This window comes from Pan troglodytes, chromosome 7, assembly GCF_028858775.2.
Source record: "Pan troglodytes isolate AG18354 chromosome 7, NHGRI_mPanTro3-v2.0_pri, whole genome shotgun sequence".
Lineage (NCBI taxonomy): Eukaryota > Metazoa > Chordata > Mammalia > Primates > Hominidae > Pan > Pan troglodytes.
This window is the reverse complement of record NC_072405.2, coordinates 31,679,572-31,701,955: the sequence shown is the minus strand read 5'-3', so window position 1 is coordinate 31,701,955 and position 22,384 is coordinate 31,679,572. Positions and strand designations below refer to the sequence as shown.

The window sequence follows — 22,384 nt, the reverse complement described above, 5'->3', positions numbered from 1 at the left end:
TCCTTTCCTTGCTGCAGCCAAATAGTTGTCCCCAACCCTACCTCCCTGATCCCTGCCAGGCAGGTGTGAGTCTCTGCACACAGCACACTCAACACCAGGAATATCTGCTTCGTTTCTCTCTAAGCCCTGCTTCTTCTCTCAGACCTCTCTAAGGATTTTTGAAGAGAGGAATGCCCACCCCTGGGGTATGAGGTAGTCTGCAGGGTGGCACCACCAGCTTCAGGACAGCTGGGGTTCCTCTATCTGAAACTCAAGTTTTACTGAAAGATGAATCAGGGAGACACACACAGACACACTCACAGGCACATACACACATACTTTGGAGTGAAATGCAAAATCTGCATTCAAAGAACACTTTCTCTCCTGTGCATTTATTTCGAGGCCTGTGCAGGAGGAGGCTGCTGCCCTTTGCTCTCCAAGATCTTAGGTTCGGATGTAGGAGAAGCCCATGGGGTCTCTGAGTCTTTTCTGACTGTTCCAGGTCACTCCACTCCCTGTTGGGTCCTTTCAGCCTCACTATCTCCCATGCATAGTGCTTTCTAACTGCATCTTGGGCCGTGTGCCCCTCGGGGGTGCCCAGAGCTCACTGCAGGGCCTGAGGGCACAGGCAGGCCCGCGGCAGGCCCGGCCCATAGTCGCTAAAGAAGTACTGGTTGCCTGGTGTCTCTGCAGCCAGGCCAGTAGGGTAACCCTCTCCTTCCACGCCTCTTTCTTCTCAGAACCTGAATATCCAGGTGGAGGACATTCGGATTCGAGCCATCCTCTCAACCTACCGCAAGCGCACCCCAGTGACGGAGGGCTACGTGGAGGTGAAGGAGGGCAAGACCTGGAAGCAGATCTGTGACAAGCACTGGACGGCCAAGAATTCCCGCGTGGTCTGCGGCATGTTCGGCTTCCCTGGGGAGAGGACATACAATACCAAAGTGTACAAGTAAGAGGACTGCACCAAAGGGGTGGCTTTGAGGGTATCCGCCCTGCCTAAAAGAGTTAAAAGTGTCCGCCCTGGTGGTGGCCTTTCCTTGGCCAGGCATAGCCAGGCAAGCTGGTGTCCCTGCAGGCAGCCTACACAGAGCCCCTGGGCCGGGCCAGGCGCCAAGTTCAAGGGCGCCCCGTGGCATCCTTACCCTTAAGGAACTCACACATCTACAGGAGATAGACCCTAATCCCTAGAGTAGCTTGTGGGAAGGCGTATTGCAGAAGTGAGATGCAAGCTGCCCCCAGCCCAGAGAACCCCAGCTCAGGGTGCTGCCGGCCAGCTCAGGGACTGCACTAGCTAGGCTAGGGCAATACCCTGGCCAGGCTGGGCAGAGACAACACCAACTTAAGAAGAAATGTTTCTTCTTTACTTGCTTCTTTCTTCTTTCTTCTTTCTTCTTTACTCTACTTGCTCTTGGCAAATGATTCTTCTGAGAAATCTGGAAGTTGCAGCAGGTAATTGAGACACTGGTCCGTGCAGTTCACTTCATCCAATCCCAGTTAAATCTGACAATACTGTGATGATCTCTAAGGTTAATATTTCCCAGTAGGGGAAAGAAGTAGACAGGGACAGAACCTGGAGTCATTTTGACTTAAGGGGTGTCCAGTGGAAGGATTCCAGCACCCCAACAAGCTGATGGCTGGTGTATACTTGGGGTATACTTGGTTGGTCATGGGGTGTTCCTCCCTCCTCTTAATAATGATAGGAATACTGGCTTGGCTTTACCAAAGACTTATAATGTGCCAGGCACTATTCTCAGTCATTTAATCCTCACACCACCACTGGGAAATAGGAGTCTGTTTTAGAGTTGAGTAAACTGGAGAAAGGTGATAGAACCAGGAAGGGGCAGATCCAGGCCTCACGCACACCCTGGCCTCTGGAGGTCCCCTGTGTCCAGCTATAGGGTCCACACTCTTAGAGAGTGCAAACTCACAGCACTGTCTCTTTCCTTCCAAATCAGAGGAAGAAAAGACATGACTTCCATGTCAGGAGACCTGGCTTGAAGCCCCAGCTCTACCCACCAGCTCCCTGGGGTGCCGGGCAGACCACATATCCCTCCCTGATCCTGGCCCAGCCCTGCCTGGACGGGGTGGGCCATAATTTTGTCTGAGCCCCCAGCCCCTCACATGGGTGGGTGAGTGCAGCTGCAGAGCTGCCCATTTGGGTGAGCACACAACACCCCAGGCTGGCCACGATGGTGATTCCAGTCCCCAGACATGGCCCAGACCTTCCTGTTGGCACCAGGAGTCGCTGTCCTCTGAATACTTTGGAGAACTCCCACCCGACTCCTTCCTTGGTGATACCTTCTCAGCTTTTCTTACCAGTCGGAGCCAAGAAAAGCAAACCCCCTCCCTGGCAGGCTTCCTACCTGGCTGGCCCTACCAGTGCCCCCAGCCTGGCTGCTGTTCTGAGCTGGACAGCACGCGCCTTGTTCAGATGGCGTTTGGAAGCCATCTCCCAACCGTGGCCAGTCCAGAGTCCTTCTCGGCTTTTGAGGAGTTGATCTCAGGCCAGTTTCGGCAGCTGGGCCCTGGGTAATCCTGTCACGTGCTGGATTGGAACCCCCATCCTGCCCCTCCCACCCTCGCATCTGTGGCTTTGCCTTTTCAAGGACGGGGAGGATAAGGCTTCCAAGGCTGAGAGTGATCCAATGAGGGGGTGGTGGGTGGTGCTGTCTGCAGGATGGGAGATGAAGAACAGAAGCTGCTGGAAACCAGCCCCTCCTGCAGCCTTCTAGCTGGAGAGGTGGGGCGGCCTTGCTAGCAGAGGAGTGGGAGGGGAAGCACGACCTTCTCAGCTTGTCCCTGTCATTTTGTGTTCGTCTCTGGGACTCAGTTGACAGTTAGGCCTACATGTGTCCCAAAGAGAAAGGTGCTGGGAAGACTTTCTGTGCCTCGGTGGGCTGTCGGGGCGGAGCTGCCAGCAAAGGGCTAGGACTCCTAGGGAATGGTAAGGCTCAGAGACCACTGGCCTAAGCCCTGGGTCTGCCTGGAAGAGAACATGGAAGAGGCCTGAAAGGCAGTGGACTCAGGGTGTCACAGCCCACACCCAGCAGAGCCTGCAGGACAGCCCAGGTCTGCTTCAGGGAGAGCACCACCCAGCAGTCTCCACCTGCTGGCCCCGCTGCAGCTCCTCTTCTCCCGGGGGTAGGGCCAGCTCAGAAGCACTGGCCAGTCTGAGGGTTGTGGCAGGACTGGCCTGGGACTAGGGATATCCATGGGCCCTGCTCAGAGGCTGAGGACTGCAGAGGTCTGGAAGGCAGACTGAGGACCACCACCCTGCCTGGCCCTTGAAGCAGTGGCTGGCAGTTGCATCTTTCCCATGTCCCTTTCCCTCTTCCTACAGCCTGTGGCTGCTGTTGCTGGCAGCACACCTCTGAGGCCCAAGAAGGGACCCCCTTCCCTCCCGCCATGCAGCACTGCCCACTCTATGCAGGAAATTATTTTCAAAGTAATTCTCAGTCTGGGGTGGAGTTAGTAATCTCCATGTATCCACCAAGGCCCCTGAAGGACCTTATAGCCTCGGAAGCTCACCTGCTTAACCCCCGAGGGCCCCCCACCTTGGGCCCCCCCACCCCGCTGCTGCCTTACTGGGCTGGCTCCCTCTGTGAACCTGCTGGGCTGGTGGCCACTCGGAAGCCGTAGAGCTGCCCCCTGGCCGCCAACTGCAGCTCTTCCTCAGCACCTCTGCTTCCCCTAGTGATACGGTCTGGCTGTGTCCCCACCCAAATCTCATCTTGAATTGTGGCTCCCATAACCCCACATGTCGTGGGAGGGACCCAGTGGGAGGTAACTGAATCATGGGGGTGGGTTTTTCCCATGCTGTTCTCATGATAGTGAATAAGTCTCATGAGACCTGATGGTTTTATAAAGGCCAGTTCCCCTGCACACTCTCTCTTGCCTGCTGTCATGTAAGACGTGCCTTTGTTCCTCCTTCACCTTCTGCCATGATGGTGAGGCTTCCCCAGTCATGTGAAACTGTTGAGCTTATTGAACCTCTTTCCTTTATAAATTACCCAGGCTCGGGTATGTCTTTATTAGCAGCGTGAGAATGGACTAATACCCTCCAGTTACCTGCACACATCCCAGAGGTCTCTGCAGCCACAGGCTTGCCAAAAGTAGAGTCAGGGGCTGCTCACCAAGGCCTGCTCTCTGATTGGTGTGGCCGTGGCACTGACTTCCACACCGGGCTGGGGTGCAATGCATGTACCTTAAAGCTAATGAAGCTTAAACTTCAGGCCCCCATTCTGGTGCCAAGAGGGAGCATTTTGTAGTCATAATTTTGTTCTTCCAAAAGTAAGATCCCAATACTGACATCATTTAATTGAAATGAGCTCTCTAAGCAGAGATTCTGCATTTAATGTTGCAGCTCAGGAAGTTAGAAAGGCCTCCAGCGGTTTGCCTGGTTGGTTGGCTGAAATGTGGACCAAAGTGTGGCCCACAGTGAGTGAGTAGAAATGCTGACCCTGCCTCTGTTGTGTGTAGAGGACAGAATTCAAAAGCTTAGGGAGGTTGGATGTTAGAGTGGATCTTACCTTTAAGACCTCCTCACCCACGCTGGGAAGCTCCTGAAGACACGCCTTTCACCTTGATGGTGAGAAGTAAATATATGAAAGGAGCTCCAGCCTCCTTGAGGAGCTGTGATCACTCTTCTCTGAAGGCCAGACCTCACAGCAGGAACAGCAGCCACTGAACCAGTAACCTGAATGCGACGGGAGTAATTGGCTCCAGGGTGGCAGGGGCCCCGTGGCTGTAGTACTACCAAAGGCAAGGTGGACGTGCTGACCCTATTGGACAGTGGAGTCAAAGCAGAAATCAGTCTGACTGCTGCGGACCTGTGGTGTTGGCTGGTTGATCATGATGTTCCTCGAAGTGAAATAGACAGGAAGCCTACTAAGTTCGTACTTAATCTGTATAAGCAGAAAACTTCTAGGTCAAGCAAACAAAAGTCTATCCCGAATCATAAAAGCAGAGTAGAGTCATGACCCCTCAATCCATTCCCGTACTTGAGCCAGTTTTATCAGACTGGAAGCTCTTGAATGAGGGAAAGGCTGCATACCCTCAAGGAAACACCCTCATAGCCTGCCAGAAATCTATACTGTATTCTTTCTCCCAGTTCTCCAAAGACACCTTTCACCAGGATGAGCGTGCATTGGAGAAAAGGAAATAATCAGATCTTTTGGACTACTGGCCACTGGTTCTGGGCTGACAGTAATTCTAGGAGACCCAGAACATCAAAATGGGGGCTTATGGGTTTTTAGCTTACGTCCATCTGAAACCCATCCTGTGCTATTTCCCCACTTCCGGAAAGCATCATGGAAATAGATGTACTCAGCAGCTGGCAGAATCCCACGGCATCTGCCTTCACTCTTGGCAAGGGGAGCGCCAGTCGGTGGGACTCTTGGTTGAATCAGTCCAGCTCCGTGTTCTTCCTACAGCCCAGCTATTGGCCTAGCTGCCCCTTTCACAGGCAGGCTTCCCGCTCCACTCCACTCAAGGCTGCCTCACTCACTCCAGTCACTCCTCCAGTCTCCAGGTCTGGAGCCGGGTGGGCTGTCTACCACCCTCCGAGGGCCTCCGTCTGCAGCTCAGAGGCCTGTCCCCAGTGAAACACTGGGATGGAGGAGGGGAGGGGAGGGTATCCTGGGAGGCCTGAACATGCTAGAGGGTCTGCAGCACATTCCTGGGGGCTGATGTCAGAGGGATCCGGGCTGCTGGGGACAGTTGTTTGCTGTGGGCTCTGCACTCTTCATTTAGAACGCAGGACATCTGTTCCTGGAGAGGGTGGCGCTCACTGACGGCTGGAAGCAGAGGGGTTTTCCTGAGCCAAGGCAGGCGGTGAGGTCTGACCAATCCTCGAGCAGCTGGTGTTCCCCCGAGTATCTTCTCCCGCCCCTGTGTGGGCGTCATGGAACATGCTGTAAGCTTCCAAGTGCAGGGGCCTTGCAGGAAGTGTGTCTGGAGGACAGTGGTTCCTGGAATTATTAATAGCCCTCCTGAGCAGTTCTCTGCTCTGGGCTGCCGCTGTGGTGAGCACGCACCCTGAATTTGCCAGGATAGTCCTCAGCAAGATTCCGTGTCATTGTGTTCACAAGCACACTAGAATTGTAACAAGTCTCAGATTTGGGTTAAGGAGAGATGATAACTGTGTCTGTAGGATTTACCCTTCCTCTGTCTTCACACCCCATTCACTCTGAGACAAAGGAGGTACTTCCAGGGCTGCTGGACCAGCAGGGATGGGACCTCGCCTCTGCCCTGTCTTGGGGTCAGCCTGCCCAGCGAGTACCCTCCGCTGGCTCCTTCTGGCATCTTACTGGGTCCTGCCGTGCAGGGACAAGCACACGGGCCCTGAAAAGCTGGGTCGACATGAGCAGGTAGCAGGGCCTTCCTGGACCTCCTTTGTTTCAAATCCCACCATCATTCAGGGCCCAATTTAAAGGCTTCTCTTCCGTAAAGTCTCCCATCACTCCAACCATGGAATCCCTCCCTCCTGTCACTCTTCTTTTTTTTTCTTTAACAAATACAGTTTTATTTATTTACTTATTTATTTCACAAACTCTTATGTAGCTCTTCCTATCTCTGGGCACTGTTTTAAGTGACAAGTATTAACTCATTTAAACTGTCACAACAGGCCAGGCACTGACGCATGCCTATAATCCCAGCACTTTGGGAGGCAGAGGTGGGCAGATCACCAGAGGTCAGGAGTTCGAGACCACCCTGGTCCCAGGAGACCTCAACTTCTCCAGAGTTCTAGCCTCTTCTTAAAGGGCCAGAGTCATGGGAACCCAGATGGGGTGAGGAGTCTCCTGCCACGGCCTCCTTACAATGATATGACTTGGCAGAAATTTGGATACTACCTCCAAATACAGATTTATGGCCTGGCGTGGTGGCTCATGCCTGTAATCCCAACACTTTGGGAGGCCGAGGGAGGCAGATTACCTGAGGTCAGGAGTTCGAGAGCAGCCTGGCAACACGGTGAAACACTGTCTCTACTAAACATACAAAATTAGCCGGATGTGGTGGCAGGTACCTGTAATCCCAGCTACGCGGGAGACTGAAGCAGGAGAATTCCTTGAACCTGGGAGGTGGAGGTTGCAGTGAGCCAAGATCGCGCCAAAGCACTCCAGCCTGGGCAACAGAGTGAGACTCCATCTCAAAAAAAACAAAACAACAACAAATAAATAAACTGTCACCATAATCTAGTGAAGCAGATACTATTACTACTTCTGATTTTGGACATAAGAAACTGAGGTACAGTATCCTTTTTGGTAGCCAATCTATTACTTATCAGTTGGTTACTGTTTTAGAAAAAAAAAACTGAATTACCTGCATCTATATTCTGCCTTTAAAAAAAAACATACAAAGGAACACTTTGCACATGTTAACAATACAGGCTAAGGGCTTCCTTAGGATATGGTACAGAGACAAGCTCAACCTCACTGATCTTCCTGGGTGCAGGAAGCAGTAGTTTCATTACCATTATAATTTCTATTGCTAGGCAGATTGTACTTTGATTCAGCAGATGGAGTAATTTAAGACTGTTTTCATTGTTTCTCATTGGAAATACAAATTTAATCTTGTATATCGTTGGGAGAGTTTAGCAATCAGCTTGTACTGCTCATTGACAAAGAAAAATAAAGCTAAAGAATGACAACAGGCCGGGCACAGTGGCCCATGCGTATAATCCCAGCACTTTGGGAGGCCGAGGCAGGCAGATCATTTGAGATCAGGAGTTTGAGACCATCCTGGCCAACATGGCGAAACCCCGTCTCTACTAAAAATACAAAAATTAGCTGGGCGTGGTGGCAGGTACCTGTAGTCCCAGCTACTCAGGAGGCTGAGGCTGCAGAATTGCTTGAATCTGGGAGGCAGAGGTTGCAGTGATTGCACCACTGCACTTCCGCCTGGGGGAATAGAGTGAGACTCTGTCTCAGAAAAAAAAAGAATGACAACAAATTTTGTTGGAATTATCTGAAGAGTTAGGGTAAACATGGTTTACCTTAGACTGTGAGGGGTTTTCTAGGACCAGGGATCTCACCTGTTTTAAATACCTTTGTGCATTCTGTGTTCCTGGGCTTTATTATTATTATTTCACCACATTGAGTGAGTCCTTTCTTTCCTAGAATGGAAGCTGCCTGAGGGCAGGAGGCCTTGTCCACCCTCTGCGTCCTGTCCCCCAGTGCCTAGTGTGGTGCAGGCATTAGCAGGTGCTCAGTGAATGCTGGCAGAATGGACTGAGCTGGGACCCTCTGTGAAGCAGGGCTGAGCTCCAGGAGCAGGGCCCAGTCTCTCATGTTCTGCCTCGTTGCAGAAGGAATCGGGGTAGGCGTCATGATGCCCTGGTCCCCTGTCCCCTCCCATCGTCTGCAGAATGTTTGCCTCACGGAGGAAGCAGCGCTACTGGCCATTCTCCATGGACTGCACCGGCACAGAGGCCCACATCTCCAGCTGCAAGCTGGGCCCCCAGGTGTCACTGGACCCCATGAAGAATGTCACCTGCGAGAATGGGCTGCCGGCCGTGGTGAGTTGTGTGCCTGGGCAGGTCTTCAGCCCTGACGGACCCTCGAGATTCCGGAAAGCCTACAAGCCAGAGGTGAGGACGGGGCATGAGGTGTGGCCACTTGGCACCTGGAGGGGATGGGAGGGTGCTGAGGGAGTAGGCAGGATCCCCCAGAAGAGTGAGGAAGGGTGGCCTCAGCGGAGATCACCATTGTGGCTGCTTTACTCTGAGACCTAAGCGCCCTCTGCAGAGAAGGACCACCTGGGGGAGAAGAATACCCCAGCATCAGTTGTCACAGGCTGTTGGTGCGCTGTCTGCTTACCCAGCAGGAGCAGACGATGAAGGGTTGTGCGACAGGGACCTTGTGTCCCTACACAGTTCCCAAAGGACAGCTGGAAATGTGACCCAACTCTGAAAAGCACATGCAGTCAGCGACACATTTGCAAGCATGTTTGGTTTATTTTGCAACAGAAAGGGTAACAGTTTTAAAAAGCTTCCACCAAGGTAGAAAACCTGCTATTATCCTAAGTCATCTATACATTAGTCACATTATACTTATGTGAAACAGCACCTCTGTGTGGGGGGGGTGTATGTGTGTGGGGGTGTATGTGTGGGGGTGTATGTGTGGGGGTGTGTGTATGAGTCTTTGCGTGTGTATGAGTGTGTGTATGTGTGTGGGGGTGAGTGTGTGGGTGTGTGTATGCGTGTGTGTGGGTGTGTATGAGTGTATGGGGGTGTATGAGTGTGTGGGGTGTATGAGTGTGTGTGTATGAGTGTGGGGGTGTGAGTTTATGGGGGTGTATGAGTGGGTGTATGTGTGTGTATGAGTGTGGGGGTGTGAGTTTATGGGGGTGTATGAGTGTGTGTATGAGTGGGGGGTGTATGAGCATGTGTGTATGAGCGTGTGTGGGGGGGTGTGTATGAGTATGGGTGTGTTGGGTGTGTATGATTGTGTGAGGGGTGTCTGTGGGGGGGATGTGTGCATGGGTGTGTGTGTATGAGTGTGGGTGTGTGGGGTGTATGAGAGTGGGGGTGTGTGTAGGGATGTGTATGTGTGTGTATGTGTGGGGGGTATGAGTGTGTGGGGTGTGTGGGGGGTATGTGTGTGGGTGTGTGTAGGAGTGTGTGGGGTGTTTGTGGGTGTGTGGCGATGTGTGTATGAGTGTGTGTATGAGTGTATGTGGGGTGTGTGGGGGTGTGTATGAGTGTGTGGGGGGGTCTGTGTGGGTTGTGTATGTGTGGGGGGTGTGTGTAGGGGGTGTGTGGGGTGGGTGTGTGTGTGGGGGGGGTGTGTGTGTGAGAGAGTGTGAGTGTGTGTGTGAGTGTATTCCTGAAATGCAGATGAACATCTTCCCATATAAAGTAACAGCCCCATTTCAATGGGCCGATTTCTTTTTTCTTTTCTTTTCTTTTCTTTCTTTTTTTTTTTTTTTTTTGAGACAGAGTTTCACTCTTGTTGCCAGGCTGGAGTGTAATGGCATGATCTTGGTTCACTGCAACCTCCGGCTCCTGGGTTCACGCGATTCTCCTGCCTCGGCCTCCCAAGTAGCTGAGATTACAGGCACCCGCCACCACGCCTCGCTAATTTTTGTATTTTTAGTAGAGATGGGGTTTCACCATGTTGGCCAGGCTAGTCTTGAACTCCTGACCTCAGATGGCCCACCCGCCTCGGCCTCCCAAAGTGCTGGGATTACAGATGTGAGCCACCGCGCCTGGCCTAACGGGCCGATTTCCTAGAACAAGTAAAGTAGCCCAACCACAGCAGGCTTGACCCAGCCTCTGACAAAGAGCAAGTGCCCTGTCTCTTCTTGATTCGCTTTTCTTTCTCCTCCTCTTCCTTTTTCCTCTATCCATCAAAGGGTCTCTGTGATTTCTGTGTTCAGGAAACAGCGAATATCTTGTGAGTGGGTGGGAATAGCAACTGGGAAGAGGAGAGGGAGGGATAGGAGAAGTGACTGATCATTTCTCAGGGGCTGATGCCCTGTGCCAGGTAAAACCTCAGTACTTAGTGCACTGTTTGCTGACGTGGCATGAGTAGATGAGACAGCATCTGATTAGCGTGATGATCGTAGTAATCATCACCTTGGCAGGGGTGAGTTCCAGGTGGGCTGTCACCAAGTCAGGGATAAGAGGGAGCCAGAGGAGGGAGAAGGGCTCTGGGGTGGGGGCAGAGAGTGTGTCAGCCAGGTCCAGGCAGCCAGGCAGGAGCAGCAGAGGCTGAGCCAACCAGCTTTCCTCCAGCCATGCCCTTTTGGCTCCTCTCCTGTCCCCTCCCTCTTTCCCCTCTCCCCTCCCCTGTCTCCCCTCTTTGTTGAGACCTGCTGTGGAAAGGAGGTTATTACACTCCTCCAATATAAAAGGGACACCGTGACAAGAGCCGGATAAACCACACTGGGTGCCCCCTTCCCAGCTTGGTGGAGATTTGAACAAAAGACTGAGCCTTCAGTGAGAGGAGTGAAATGCATGCTGGGAGCCCAGCCCTCCTCAACCAGAGGGAGTGGGAACTATTAGGAGTGACTTCCTGGCACTTTCAGGAGGCCCTGCCTCCTCAGTCCCCTCAAGGGCCTCTGAAGAGCACAGAGGGGACCACACCATCATATGTGTGCCTCCAGGACACGCCTGGACAGCGCCATGTCCCCCTCCTCCGACAATCAGTCCACCACCCCCCAAACCCCCACCACACCCTCCTTGCCCCCTGTGTATGATTTGATGGCCACATCCTTTCCACAGCCTCAGCCTGAGCCTCTGAGCTTTCCTTGTGTGTCATCCAGAATACCAGATCCTACTGTTTTGGAATTCCTCTACTGTGCGGTTTAAAGCAAAGGAATCAAGTTCATACCAAACCAATTAAAACAGAGCGAGCGTGCCTTACATCATATTTTCCCTTGGTTTCTTTCTTTCCTCTGGGGCCAGCTGACTGCTTGGCCATAGCTGGGCTGGGGCGAGGTTATTTGACCTCTGCCTCCATTAAGCTTAGGTCATGGATGGTCCATTCTGTGGGAAGACAGCTTGGGAAGGGAGGTCAGGGAAGCAGGAGGCCACCATTCTACAGAAAACAGAGGTTGCAGCCAGCCAGCAGTTATGCGTGTTTTGTTCTGTTTGGATTTTTTTGTTTTATTTTGTTTTGTTTTGTTTTGTTTGAGACGGAGTCTCGCTCTTTCGCCCAGGCCGGAGTGCAGTGGCACGATCTCGGCTCACTGCAAGCTCTGCCTCCCGGGTTCACGCCATTCTCCTGCCTCAGCCTCCCGAGCAGCTGGGACTACAGGCACCCGCCACCGCACCTGGCTAATTTTTTGTATTTTTTTGTTTTTTAGTAGAGACGGGGTTTCACCATGTTAGCCAGGATGGTCTCGAGCTCCTGACCTCGTGATCCACCCGCCTTGGCCTCCCAAAGTGCTGGGATTACAGGCGTGAGCCACCGCACCTGGCTCTGTTTGGGTTTTTTTTTAAAGCTAGGGTAAAAGATCCTGCAGTCACTGGCTGTTTTCCCCTTTTTTCTTCTCCCCATACTGCGGGGGTCAGAGCAGTCCCTGAGGTCTGTAAATCTGGGTGCTGTCCCAGCACCCCACCATGCCATGGCCAGCCCCAAGGTACAATTGGTAGAGAGGCAGGTTCTTGTATGATGCCATCCCTCTGAAGGTAGCTGGTGGACATGAATGCTTGAAAAGGTCACCTCCACCCAGGCCTGCCTCGCCGTGGCCATCAGTGGTAGGGTGAAGGCAGTTCTGGGCTAAGGACAACATAGGCTAGGGCAGGCAATGACTCTGGTCTGATATGACACACCTAGAATGGCTACACAGTCTTCCTCACTCCCTCTGTGGAGTTGAATGAGCATCAGCAGTAGCTGAGAGCCTCGTAGGCTTCTGAGCCTCCTCCAAAACACACACGCGCATACATGCAGCATGCATGCAGGTGAGCTTCCACACACACGTGCCACACATGCGTGTGCATGCACACACATGCAGAGAAACAGATGCAAACCTGGGTATGTGGACAGCTGGAGTCAAGTGACCCAGCTCCCATCTTGTAAGACATGATGCACTGTGGCCAAGATGTAGAGAGTCTTACTCTTGTCTAACTCAGTAAAGCCCACAAGGAGATTAAAGCTTCCAGACTGTCAGTGAACACTGGGGGTGTTTAAACTCTAATTCTCCACCCTCTCTGCATAGCTGATTGGGCTGCATCTTCTGGAGTCAGGCCAGTTTGGACTTGGAGTCAAATCGAGGGAGGCTGGGCATGCCCCCAGCCCTGGGACAAATCAGTATGAGGCTCCCCATCCATTCTCTGAGTCATGGCTGTATGAAGGTTGGCTTTCCAGCTGCGTGTCTTCCCGTTCTGCTCCCTCCTGCCTCTAGCTGGTGTGCACAGCAGAATCGTTCCAGTGCCTGCCTAGTACTTTGGAGTCTCTGCAGGCCTAGACTGTAGCACTGTGTTATAAGCAAGGCTGATCCAAACTTGCTTAGAAGCAACCTCGTTACAAGAAAGAATTATTATCCATTTGGAATCTGCAGACTTTGGAGGGTAGGCACTTCTTTCTGTAGCTCTGAAGCATGAGGCTCTGGAGTTGGTGGGGGAAGTGCTGATGGAAGGATCCTTGTGCCACGCAAAGGTTGGGGTGATGAGTGATCGACGGTCCCCGATGGGCTCCCCAGGGGACCAGGACAGAAGCTCCACGTGAGGGCTGGCTGCAAAGGGAGCTTGCACCAGAGCTGACTCTATAGAGGAAGCTCCCACACCCACGACACACACACACACACACACATCCATACATCAAGCATAGTTGCAGCTCCCAGACTGAGTGCCTGGCCTGGGAACAGGGTGGCGGGGAAGGGAAGGGGAGGGGACAGTGGTCACCCGCTGAACGTGCATCAGCGTCTGTACTCAGCAGGACCGTGTGTCTCTTCAGCAACCCCTGGTGCGCCTGAGAGGCGGTGCCTACATCGGGGAGGGCCGCGTGGAGGTGCTCAAAAATGGAGAATGGGGGACCGTCTGCGACGACAAGTGGGACCTGGTGTCGGCCAGTGTGGTCTGCAGAGAGCTGGGCTTTGGGAGTGCCAAAGAGGCAGTCACTGGATCCCGACTGGGGCAAGGTAAGGAATGGGGAGGCTAGAGGGGGCCTCTCTTCCTGGGAGCATGGTGCCGTGAGCCCAGCCTGGCTGCTGGCTGTGAGCTCTCGGGAAATCCTCACTTTCCCTCCTCCCTTTAGTGGCTGCCTGGGAGAGAATCCCAGGCCTCTCCCTAGACAGAGCTGAAAGGGGCCTTAGAGAACACTGAGACCCTATTTTATAGATTTGGAAGCAGAGGCCCAAAAGACGGAGTAAACGTCCAAGGTGAGATAACATATTAGCAGCCAATGAATACTCCCCCGTAGGTCTCCCAGCTCCTAACCCAGTGCTCTCTGCTGCCTTACCAAAAAAGCCAGGGTTCTCAGGCCCCTCCTGCAGGAGAGGGCCTCCGAGTTCACCAGACTGAACCACTCTGTACAACAAAAGGACCAAATGCCATCTTACTTTTCCTCCCTGGAGCAGCCCTGCACACACTCCCTCCCTGACAGCAGAGAAAGGGAACAAGAAGCCGCCCTCCGGATGTCCTCAGACTAATTGAGAAAGGGCCTGCTTTTTATTAACTGTCCTGAACAAATCTTTCATGTGAGCAAAAAAACGGAAGGGAGGCTTTCAAGTGGGTCCGTTGGTGGAAAGTGATGTTGCAGCTAGAAGACGACACAGAAGAGGTCATTTCCCCTCCCCAGGAAGCCCCACGAGAACCATTTATCCTTGCGAGCCTTGGTCATTCAACAGGGGGAGTTTTTACCCCGAACAGACTGTGCGGTCTAGGAGTGCCCAGTCCTCCCCGAGACAACTGTGACTTGAGCGAGGGAAGTCATAGTCATTTCCTGGAATCTTTTCAGCCTTGACCAGCAGGGAGGCCGCTGCAGACCGTCGGCTGCTATGGCTGGGAAGGGATGGGTAGGAAGCAGAATAGGCTACAGACAAGGGGTGGGGTGGCCTGTCCAGTGGGGAGGGGATATTTCCATAGTTTCAGATGTTGGGCCATCACCCCACAGAAAGGAATGTGCTGAGGTCACTGATCACAGCCTGGAAGAAATGATAGCCCTCACTAGCCCAGGGCCTGACACCACATCCAGTGGTTTTCTGTGTGAGACTGTAGAATCCTGCATTGAGCTTAACCTCCAGCTGAGTCAAAGACCGTAGAGCTTTCCTCCTTCTAGAAGTGGAGCTCATCTGTCTAGTGCCATTGGTTGGTTCTTTCTACGGCCTACCCATGCCCTAGCCTGCAGTGGGTCAGCTCTTACAGGGTGCCCTGACGTTGGAAGGAGGCCCGCATTCCAGTGGCCTCGAGAGAGTCCTGAAATGATGGACAGTATTGCTGGAGAGACCTCAAGTCCTCTAGTCCAAGAGATGAGGAGAACAAGTCTGAGGTCACCCCATTCATTGCTGGCAGAGAAAGACTGAAAGCCAAGTCTTCTAACTCTCAGACAAGGGCTTCTTCCTTATGCCCACCTTGGCCCAGTCCTGTTCACATTCAGAATGTCTCTCTGCCTCTGTTCTCCAGTCTGTGCAAGCTTCCAGGTGTGCACTGAAGTTTGGAGGTCTGGGGTGCACTCTGAGTCACATCATGCCACCTGGCAGCTTCCATTGGGCCATATAACAGTGCTCCTTCCCTGGGCATGGTGAGCTCCACAGGATCCCCTGGATCTTTTGTTGAGACAGAGTCTCACTCAGTCACCCAGCGCAGTGGCGCGATCTCGGCTCACTGCAACCTCTGCCTCCCCGGTTCAAGCAATTATCCTGCCTCAGCCTCCCAAGTAGCTTGGATTATGGGTGTGTACCACCACACCCAGCTAATTTTTGTATTTTTAGTAAAGACGGGGTTTCACCATGTTGGCCAGGCTGGTCTTGAACTCCTGACCTCAAGTGATCCACCCACCTCGGTCTCCCAAAGTGCTGGGATTATAGACACGAGCCACTGCACCTGGCCTCCCTGGATCTTGACTATCCCTGCAGTCATTTACTGATTGGCCGATGTGTGGGTTTGTGCTCTCCAAGGGCCTACAGGACAAAGACCACTCATTCTGAGGAATAAACAGGCCCTCGATGACATGCACATTCCATTTATCATGGGTGTGTGCTATGTGACCTAATCATTTCACTGCCCAGAGCAGCCAGAGGTTTCCAGGGGCCTGCAGAACTCTGGGAGAAAGAGGCATTTGGCATTTTGGATGCTGTCCTTGTAAGAAGCAGTGGATGATTGATATCTCCTGTCATGCTGGGCATGGTCAACTGTAGTAGGCAGAAAGGGAAAAGTACCACATTGAATGTCAAGTCACAGAGCAGACAGGGTCAGCCCCTCAGCCCTGGCTCTAGCTGATGGACTCAGTGACCACACCCACAGCCAGGAGCTATGAAAGGGCAATGACTGTGAGTCGGGCAATCTGAGTCCTCCTCCCTGCCCAGCCACCTGCTTGCTTGGTGACCTTGAGCAACCTTCTGGGCTTCAGATTCTTCACTGTGAAACAAGGTGGCTGGACGCACAGCACCTGCAGCTCTTACTGGCTCCAGCCTCACCAGCATAGACATGAGGTCCTGGTCAGGCTCTCTGCTCTGTGCCTTAGGACCCCTGCCCACATCGGGACCCCAACTGCCTGTTGGTGCCTCCACGTCCCTGCAAGGCTGCGTGCCACACGAGGGGAGCACCTGTGTCTTTATCTCTGTGTCGTTAGTGCCGAGTCTGCCAGCATGCAGCGCTCCAGTGCTATTCAGTTGTAAGGAATGAATGAATGTGTTCCAGTTGAATCAGTAGGATCAGTAGAACAAATACTTGGTGAAGAAGTTCCAACACTAGACCAGTGCTGTCTGATAGAAACAGAACAGGACTCACGCCTGTAATCCCAGGACTTTGGGAAGCAGAGGCAGGAGGATCACTTGAGCCTGGGAGTTCAAGACGAGCCTGGGCAACATAGTGAGACCCCCTCTCTACAAAATTTTTTTTAAAATTAGCCAGACATGGTGGTACACACCTGTGGTCCCAGCTACTCAGAAGGCTGAGGTGGGAGGATCACTTGAGCCCGGGAGGTAGGCTGCAGTGAACCATGATCATGTCACTGCACTCCAGCTTGAGTGACATAGCGAGACTCTGTCTCTCAAAAAGAAAACAAATAGAACCGGAACCACGCATGTAACTTTGCATTTTCTAGTAGCCACAATTTTAAAAAGATGACGTTAGCTTTAATAATGTATTTTCTTTAAACCAGTTTATCCAAAATATTATTTCAACATGTAATCAATATGAATGCTATTAATGAGATCATTTGCATATTTGGTGCTAAGTCTTTGAAATCCAGTATGTATTTTACACTTGACAGACATCTCAGTTTGTCTGCATTTCTGAGTAGACAAACTGGCTGGCTACATTTCAAGCGCTCAATAGCCACATGCAGCTGGTGGCTCCTGTACTGGAGGGGGCAGCTCCCCAGTTTTACAGCAGTGGCTTGAAAACCCTTTTGCATGCAGTCCCCAAGAAGGAATGCATGTGACATGTAAAACTCCAGCAAAGGTTTTCTAAACAAGAGCTTAGCTTTACAACATGCAGAACCCGTGACATGTCCTATTCTGTTCTCTTGTGCTTCCCACAATCTGATGGTGACCAGCTTAGTTGACAGTTCAGCCCACTCATTGGCCTGGACCCATGGAAGCCGTAACACTGCTCTATGATGTTAGACGCGGCTTTTCCACTGTGCCCTAATTCTGCCTCACGCCTTGTGGTCACCTAGGCCAGGGCTTGTATGTGGAGAAGAACAGAGCCAAGGTGGAGACGGGGAAGGCACCATGAGGAGGAGCAATTCAGGGGTGCTCCAGAACACAGGAGTAGGTGACAGCTGCAGGTCAAGGATGCAGAACGCCAAGCCCAGGTCAGCAGAAGGAACCAGAAGCCCACAGACATCCAGACGCTGAAGCCAGACGCCCAGTCCAGTGTCCTTCGGAGCCTCTTCCACCCTGCCCAAACCCCCACGGAACTCAGTGGGGCAGGAAGAGAGTGAGCCACACTGGGCCTCTTTCTCTGTGCCCTTCCTTGGACGCACCATGGGTATGTGTGCTTCAGGAGGGAGGCCCTGCCCCCCGGGGCCTTGTCCCCAGATGTCTGAGACAGCCACGCAAGTTTACATAGACGTTCAGCCAGAAGGAGACCGACCCCAGATGTCTGAGACAGCCACGCAAGTTTACATAGACGTTCAGCCAGAAGGAGACCGACCCCAGATGTCTGAGACAGCCACGCAAGCTTACATAGAAGTTCAGCCAGAAGGAGACCAACCAGTTGAGTCTGAAGCATGCTAGGCTCTTAAGTTGGCTTTACATGTCCTGTCCAGTCTTGAGCTGTAGTCTTAGCAATCCACAAACACTGTTTGAGTGCTTTTCAGCCTGGATCCTGGAATGGAGAATTCATTTATTCCACAAATGCTCCGCTCTCCAGGAGTTCATGTCAAGTGGCAGAAATAAGAAATAACCTTAATCAGGCCAGGCATGGTGGCTTGCATCTGTAATCCCAGCACTTTGGGAGGCCGAGGCGGGCAGATCACAAGGTCAAGAGATCGAGACCATCCTGGCCAACATGGTGAAACCCCATGTCTACTAAAAACACAAAAATTAGCTGGGCCTGGTGGCATGTGCCTGTATTTCCAGCTACTCAGGAGGCCGAGGCAGAAGAATCGCTTGAACCTGGGAGGTGGAGGTTGCAGTGAGCCGAGATGGCGTCACTGCACTCCAGCCTGGGCAACAGAGCAAGACTTAGTCCCACCCCCACCCCCCCAAAAAAAAAAAATCGCGACCTGGCAAAACACATATTATAATTAATTGGCCTTTTACAAATGAGGAAGGTGGAGTTAAAGCTGTTATCACTCTCCAAGGATTCAACCTAATCTTCAACCTCAAGCTGAATTCAATCTCAGGCTGCCTGCCCAGCTCATTGCCACTTGAGCAAGATGTGTAAAAAGCAAAAGTTCAGACAAGTGGGAGGTCTTTCAAGCTGCACCATGGAGGAGGCTGGAGGTTTTTCTTCAAGGCAGGCTTCTCCTTAGGTGGAGGCAGAAAGAGGGCAGTGCAGGAGGCAGGAGACAGCGAGGGCTTCCCTAGAGGGAGGAGAGCGTGGGCGTTTGGACTAGATCAGCCCAGCTGTTTCTCAGACAGAACCTTCTTCTCTTTCCTAACATAGGGTTTTGTGTCCTGACTGTCTCTGTGCCCATGAGCTGTGGGCCTTGCTTGCTTCCTGGGCTCTGATTAGGATCGGTGCCTTGTCACAGCCTTTCCACGCTAGTCCTTCGATGCTTCCAGCCACCATCACCGATGCATTTTTATGCATTTTATAAAATTCCAAAGAATTGGAAGCATCATCATTTATGAGTTTCCAAGGAAATAGAAACTTGGCTCCTGCCTGCTAATATTGGTTGATCTAGAAGTTGGTTTTTGGCCTCAGTAAGCCTCGATACCAGCTGTCTCCTGAACTCTCCGGCAGAGTCGAGGGCCCTCCTTTAAGCCCCAGAGCACCTGTTGTGACCTTCATCTTTGTTACTGACCATGTCATATCACAAGCATTTGTGTAAGTTCTGCCTCCCCCAGGAACTGGGAGCTCTTCGGGGCAGGGGCCTGCCTCACCCATCTTTGAATCCTCAGCCCCTAGCAGGGAGGCAGAGGGTAACGGGCGTGGTATCTATGCCTGTGTCACTAGCTCCTGAGTACTGGACTGTGCTCTGTGATTTCCCTTCACTCCATCCATACCTTTATTTTTAAAATCCCTTTTTCTAACTCAATCCAATTTGTACATGCCATCTGTTTCCTGCAGGGACCCTTGACAGATACAGCAATAGTTGTACCTTTGAGATTCATAAATGCATGGAATATTAAAGTCGGGAAGGAAACTTATACAACTTCTAGTCCAACTCCTTTGGACTAGAAAAAGGATGAGAGAAAACTGGTATTCAGAGAGGCTGAATGATCGGCCAAGGTCACACGGCAAATCAGTAGCAAACTTTATTTGCTCTTGGGGGATAAGTGAATCCCAAGAGAATTAGCACTGTTCTCTCTGGGGAGAAGAGGCTTGGGTCATTGAGCTGATTACAAGAGGCAGTGGGGAGAGTTCTGAGGATGGGAGAGCCATGTTCTTATTGTCCAGGGCTTTCTTGCCACTCTAGAAAGTTTCCTTCCAAAGCTTTCACAGATCATGTTTATTCTCCCCTTGCAGGGATCGGACCCATCCACCTCAACGAGATCCAGTGCACAGGCAATGAGAAGTCCATTATAGACTGCAAGTTCAATGCCGAGTCTCAGGGCTGCAACCACGAGGAGGATGCTGGTGTGAGATGCAACACCCCTGCCATGGGCTTGCAGAAAAAGGTGATGGGACTGGACACCTAGAGGGGACTGTAACTGAGGCTGCAGAAAGTATAGCCACAGAGCTCTGGGGTGAACCCTGGAAGTGACCAGGTGCTGCTGCTAGCACTGCTGCAGACATTGCCACTTGGCATTTGCAATGTTTAGTTCCCCCTCGAACCTCAGGCCTGGCCCTGGCCTGGCAGCAGGCCCCAAGCCCCTGTGTGCAGTGTGAGCTGGAAAGGCCCTGCCTCCTTGCATGTTAACATCTGAGGTGAGTTACCTCACCTCTGCCCCACCACCTCCAAAGACAGGCGTGGGACCGGCTAGCCACAACCTTATCAAAACACGGTGCAGCCTGGCTGTGCTCTGCTGGCTGGAGGCGTTCTGTTTCCTCTATTCATGTTCAGAAAAAAACTGGGCTGCCACACACTTCGCTCCCTTCTTTAAAACCCTGTGCTGCTGCCACTGAGAACCAAAGGAACAGGAAAAGGGAAATGCCTGGGCTGTTTTAAGAGACTTGGAAAGGGCTTGACCTTCCCTGGCATCCTCCTTGGGTGAGGAGGTGGAGAGGGTGAGGACAGAGGCTCCTGGCTGACCATGAGGTCCCATAGGCTCCATTGTCACTGGTGAGGTCAGACCCCGCTCACCAGAAAGCCACACGGTTTCCAGGATGCTGACACTCTACGTGGGGCTCTGGGAATGGCAAGCTGTGTCCTTTGCTGAGTTAGAACTGCATGCCAGCTACACTGTGCGCCCCAGTCTTCTCTAGAAAATGAGAAAAGCCCCCCAATGCATGAAGTGTCCAGATTCCTTCCAGAACAGTCAAACCCTTCTCTCTGTCCTAGAGGCCATCCCAGGCCTGGTAAGCCTTAACGCCTTGGAGCCTTGGCAAGTGCCCTTGGTGACCATGTGTTTTCCTGGCCCCAGAGGCAACGAGGCAGCCACATTCCGCAGCCAGAGCCTCTGAGACTTGCCTTGGCTTTAGGACCTAGAGCAGGAACACTGCTCTGGCTCAGGCAAGAGATGAGGGAGGGTAGGGAAGGACTGGAGGGAAGTGGATGCATTGGAGAGAGACGAGAGATAAAACCCACAGGTGAAGACTGACAGGATGTGAGATAAGAGAGTGGGAGATGTCAAGAATTGCTCCTCTGTTTCTGGCTTGAATAACAGCAGATTCAGGAGCCAAGAAACTATGATAAGTGGCTAAGCCCACCCCTCCTCCTGGTTTTTTGTTCGTTTGTTTTTTGTGACAGGGTCTTGCTCTGTTGCCCAAGCTGGAGTGCAGTGGTACGATCATAGCGCACTGCAACCTGAAACTTCTGGGCTCAAGGGATCCTCCCACCTCCCGAGTAGCGGGGACTACAGGTATGCACCACCATACCTGGCTCATTTTTTAAACTTATTTTTTTGTAGAGATGGGGTCTCACTATGTTGCGCAGGCTGGTCTCAAAATCCTGGGCTTAAGTGATCCTCCCACCTTGGCCCCGCAAAGTGCTGGGATTACAGGCATGAGCTACCATACCCAGCCTCTTTTTTAAAATAAAGTTGTATCGGAACATGGCCACACCCGGTCGTTTAGGGTAAAGAGAAAAGACAACAAGTTCAGATTTGTGATCTCTGAGATACCAAGTGGGGTTGTCAAACAGGCAGCTGGTTAGGTGGGCCTCAGACCAGCAGGAGAGCCATGGGACAAGATGCCAGTGGCTCTGGAACCCGCCAGGTAGGGGGTGTGGCAAAGAGAAAAGTGCCCAGGCAGGAGTCTTGTGGGATTCCAACATGTCAAGGTCCCGAGGGCACCATCCTCCCAAAGAGCAGCCCCCCACTGATAGGCTCGTGGGGAGCAGGGTCAGCTTCTGCTGTGGGGCTCAGTGGAGTCACGGGGCCTCCCCAGCTGCTTAGGGTGCCTGGGGTGGGGACCTCACTATAAGACCATGCTAGGCACAGCGCTGCCACCGGGGGCTCCCAAGGGTGCTGCTGAATCTGAGTGTGTCCCGGGCAGCACCACCTGGCTTAGGACTCCAGGACACTGGGGCTGATGGCAGCGTAGTGGGGACGCTCCCTTGTCCCTCTTGGTGACCGTGGCCTTCCTTTGTGTCTACAGCTGCGCCTGAATGGGGGCCGCAATCCCTACGAGGGCCGAGTGGAGGTGCTGGTGGAGAGAAACGGGTCCCTTGTGTGGGGGATGGTGTGTGGCCAAAACTGGGGCATCGTGGAGGCCATGGTGGTCTGCCGCCAGCTGGGCCTGGGATTCGCCAGCAACGCCTTCCAGGTGAGAAGCCCCGGCCTCAGACCCCGCATTCACCCCCCATGCAGTCTGACCACACTGTCTTCAGTCAGCCCCCCTCTCCCACGTACCCTCCCTAGCCGTGCAGGCAGGACAGAGCAAGTTGCCCTGGACCCAGAGGCAGGGAGCCTCGTCTGGCCACAGCGCTGCTCCTTACAGGCCTGAGTCCTCGGGCAGGTCGCTCCCATCTCTGCCTCTATTTCTCGGCTGCAGGACGAGGGGCTGGGTTCCGCTTTTCAT

General features: G+C 52.7%; 1 protein-coding gene across 2 annotated transcripts in view; it reads left to right on the top strand.

Annotated features, from left to right (window-relative positions):
• Positions 1–22,384, top strand: part of LOXL2 (lysyl oxidase like 2) — a 106,650-nt gene that overhangs the window by 61,859 nt on the left and 22,407 nt on the right. The window contains exons 4-8 of one of the 2 annotated variants that reach the window (XM_024345097.3): positions 720–931; positions 8,347–8,569; positions 13,383–13,566; positions 19,730–19,881; positions 21,962–22,129. In XM_024345097.3, the coding sequence (XP_024200865.2) occupies positions 720–931; positions 8,347–8,569; positions 13,383–13,566; positions 19,730–19,881; positions 21,962–22,129 (939 nt within the window). Of the gene's footprint in view, positions 1–719; positions 932–8,346; positions 8,570–13,364; positions 13,567–19,729; positions 19,882–21,961; positions 22,130–22,384 lie in introns of both variants that reach the window. The other variant, XM_009455010.5, reaches the window with a different exon arrangement.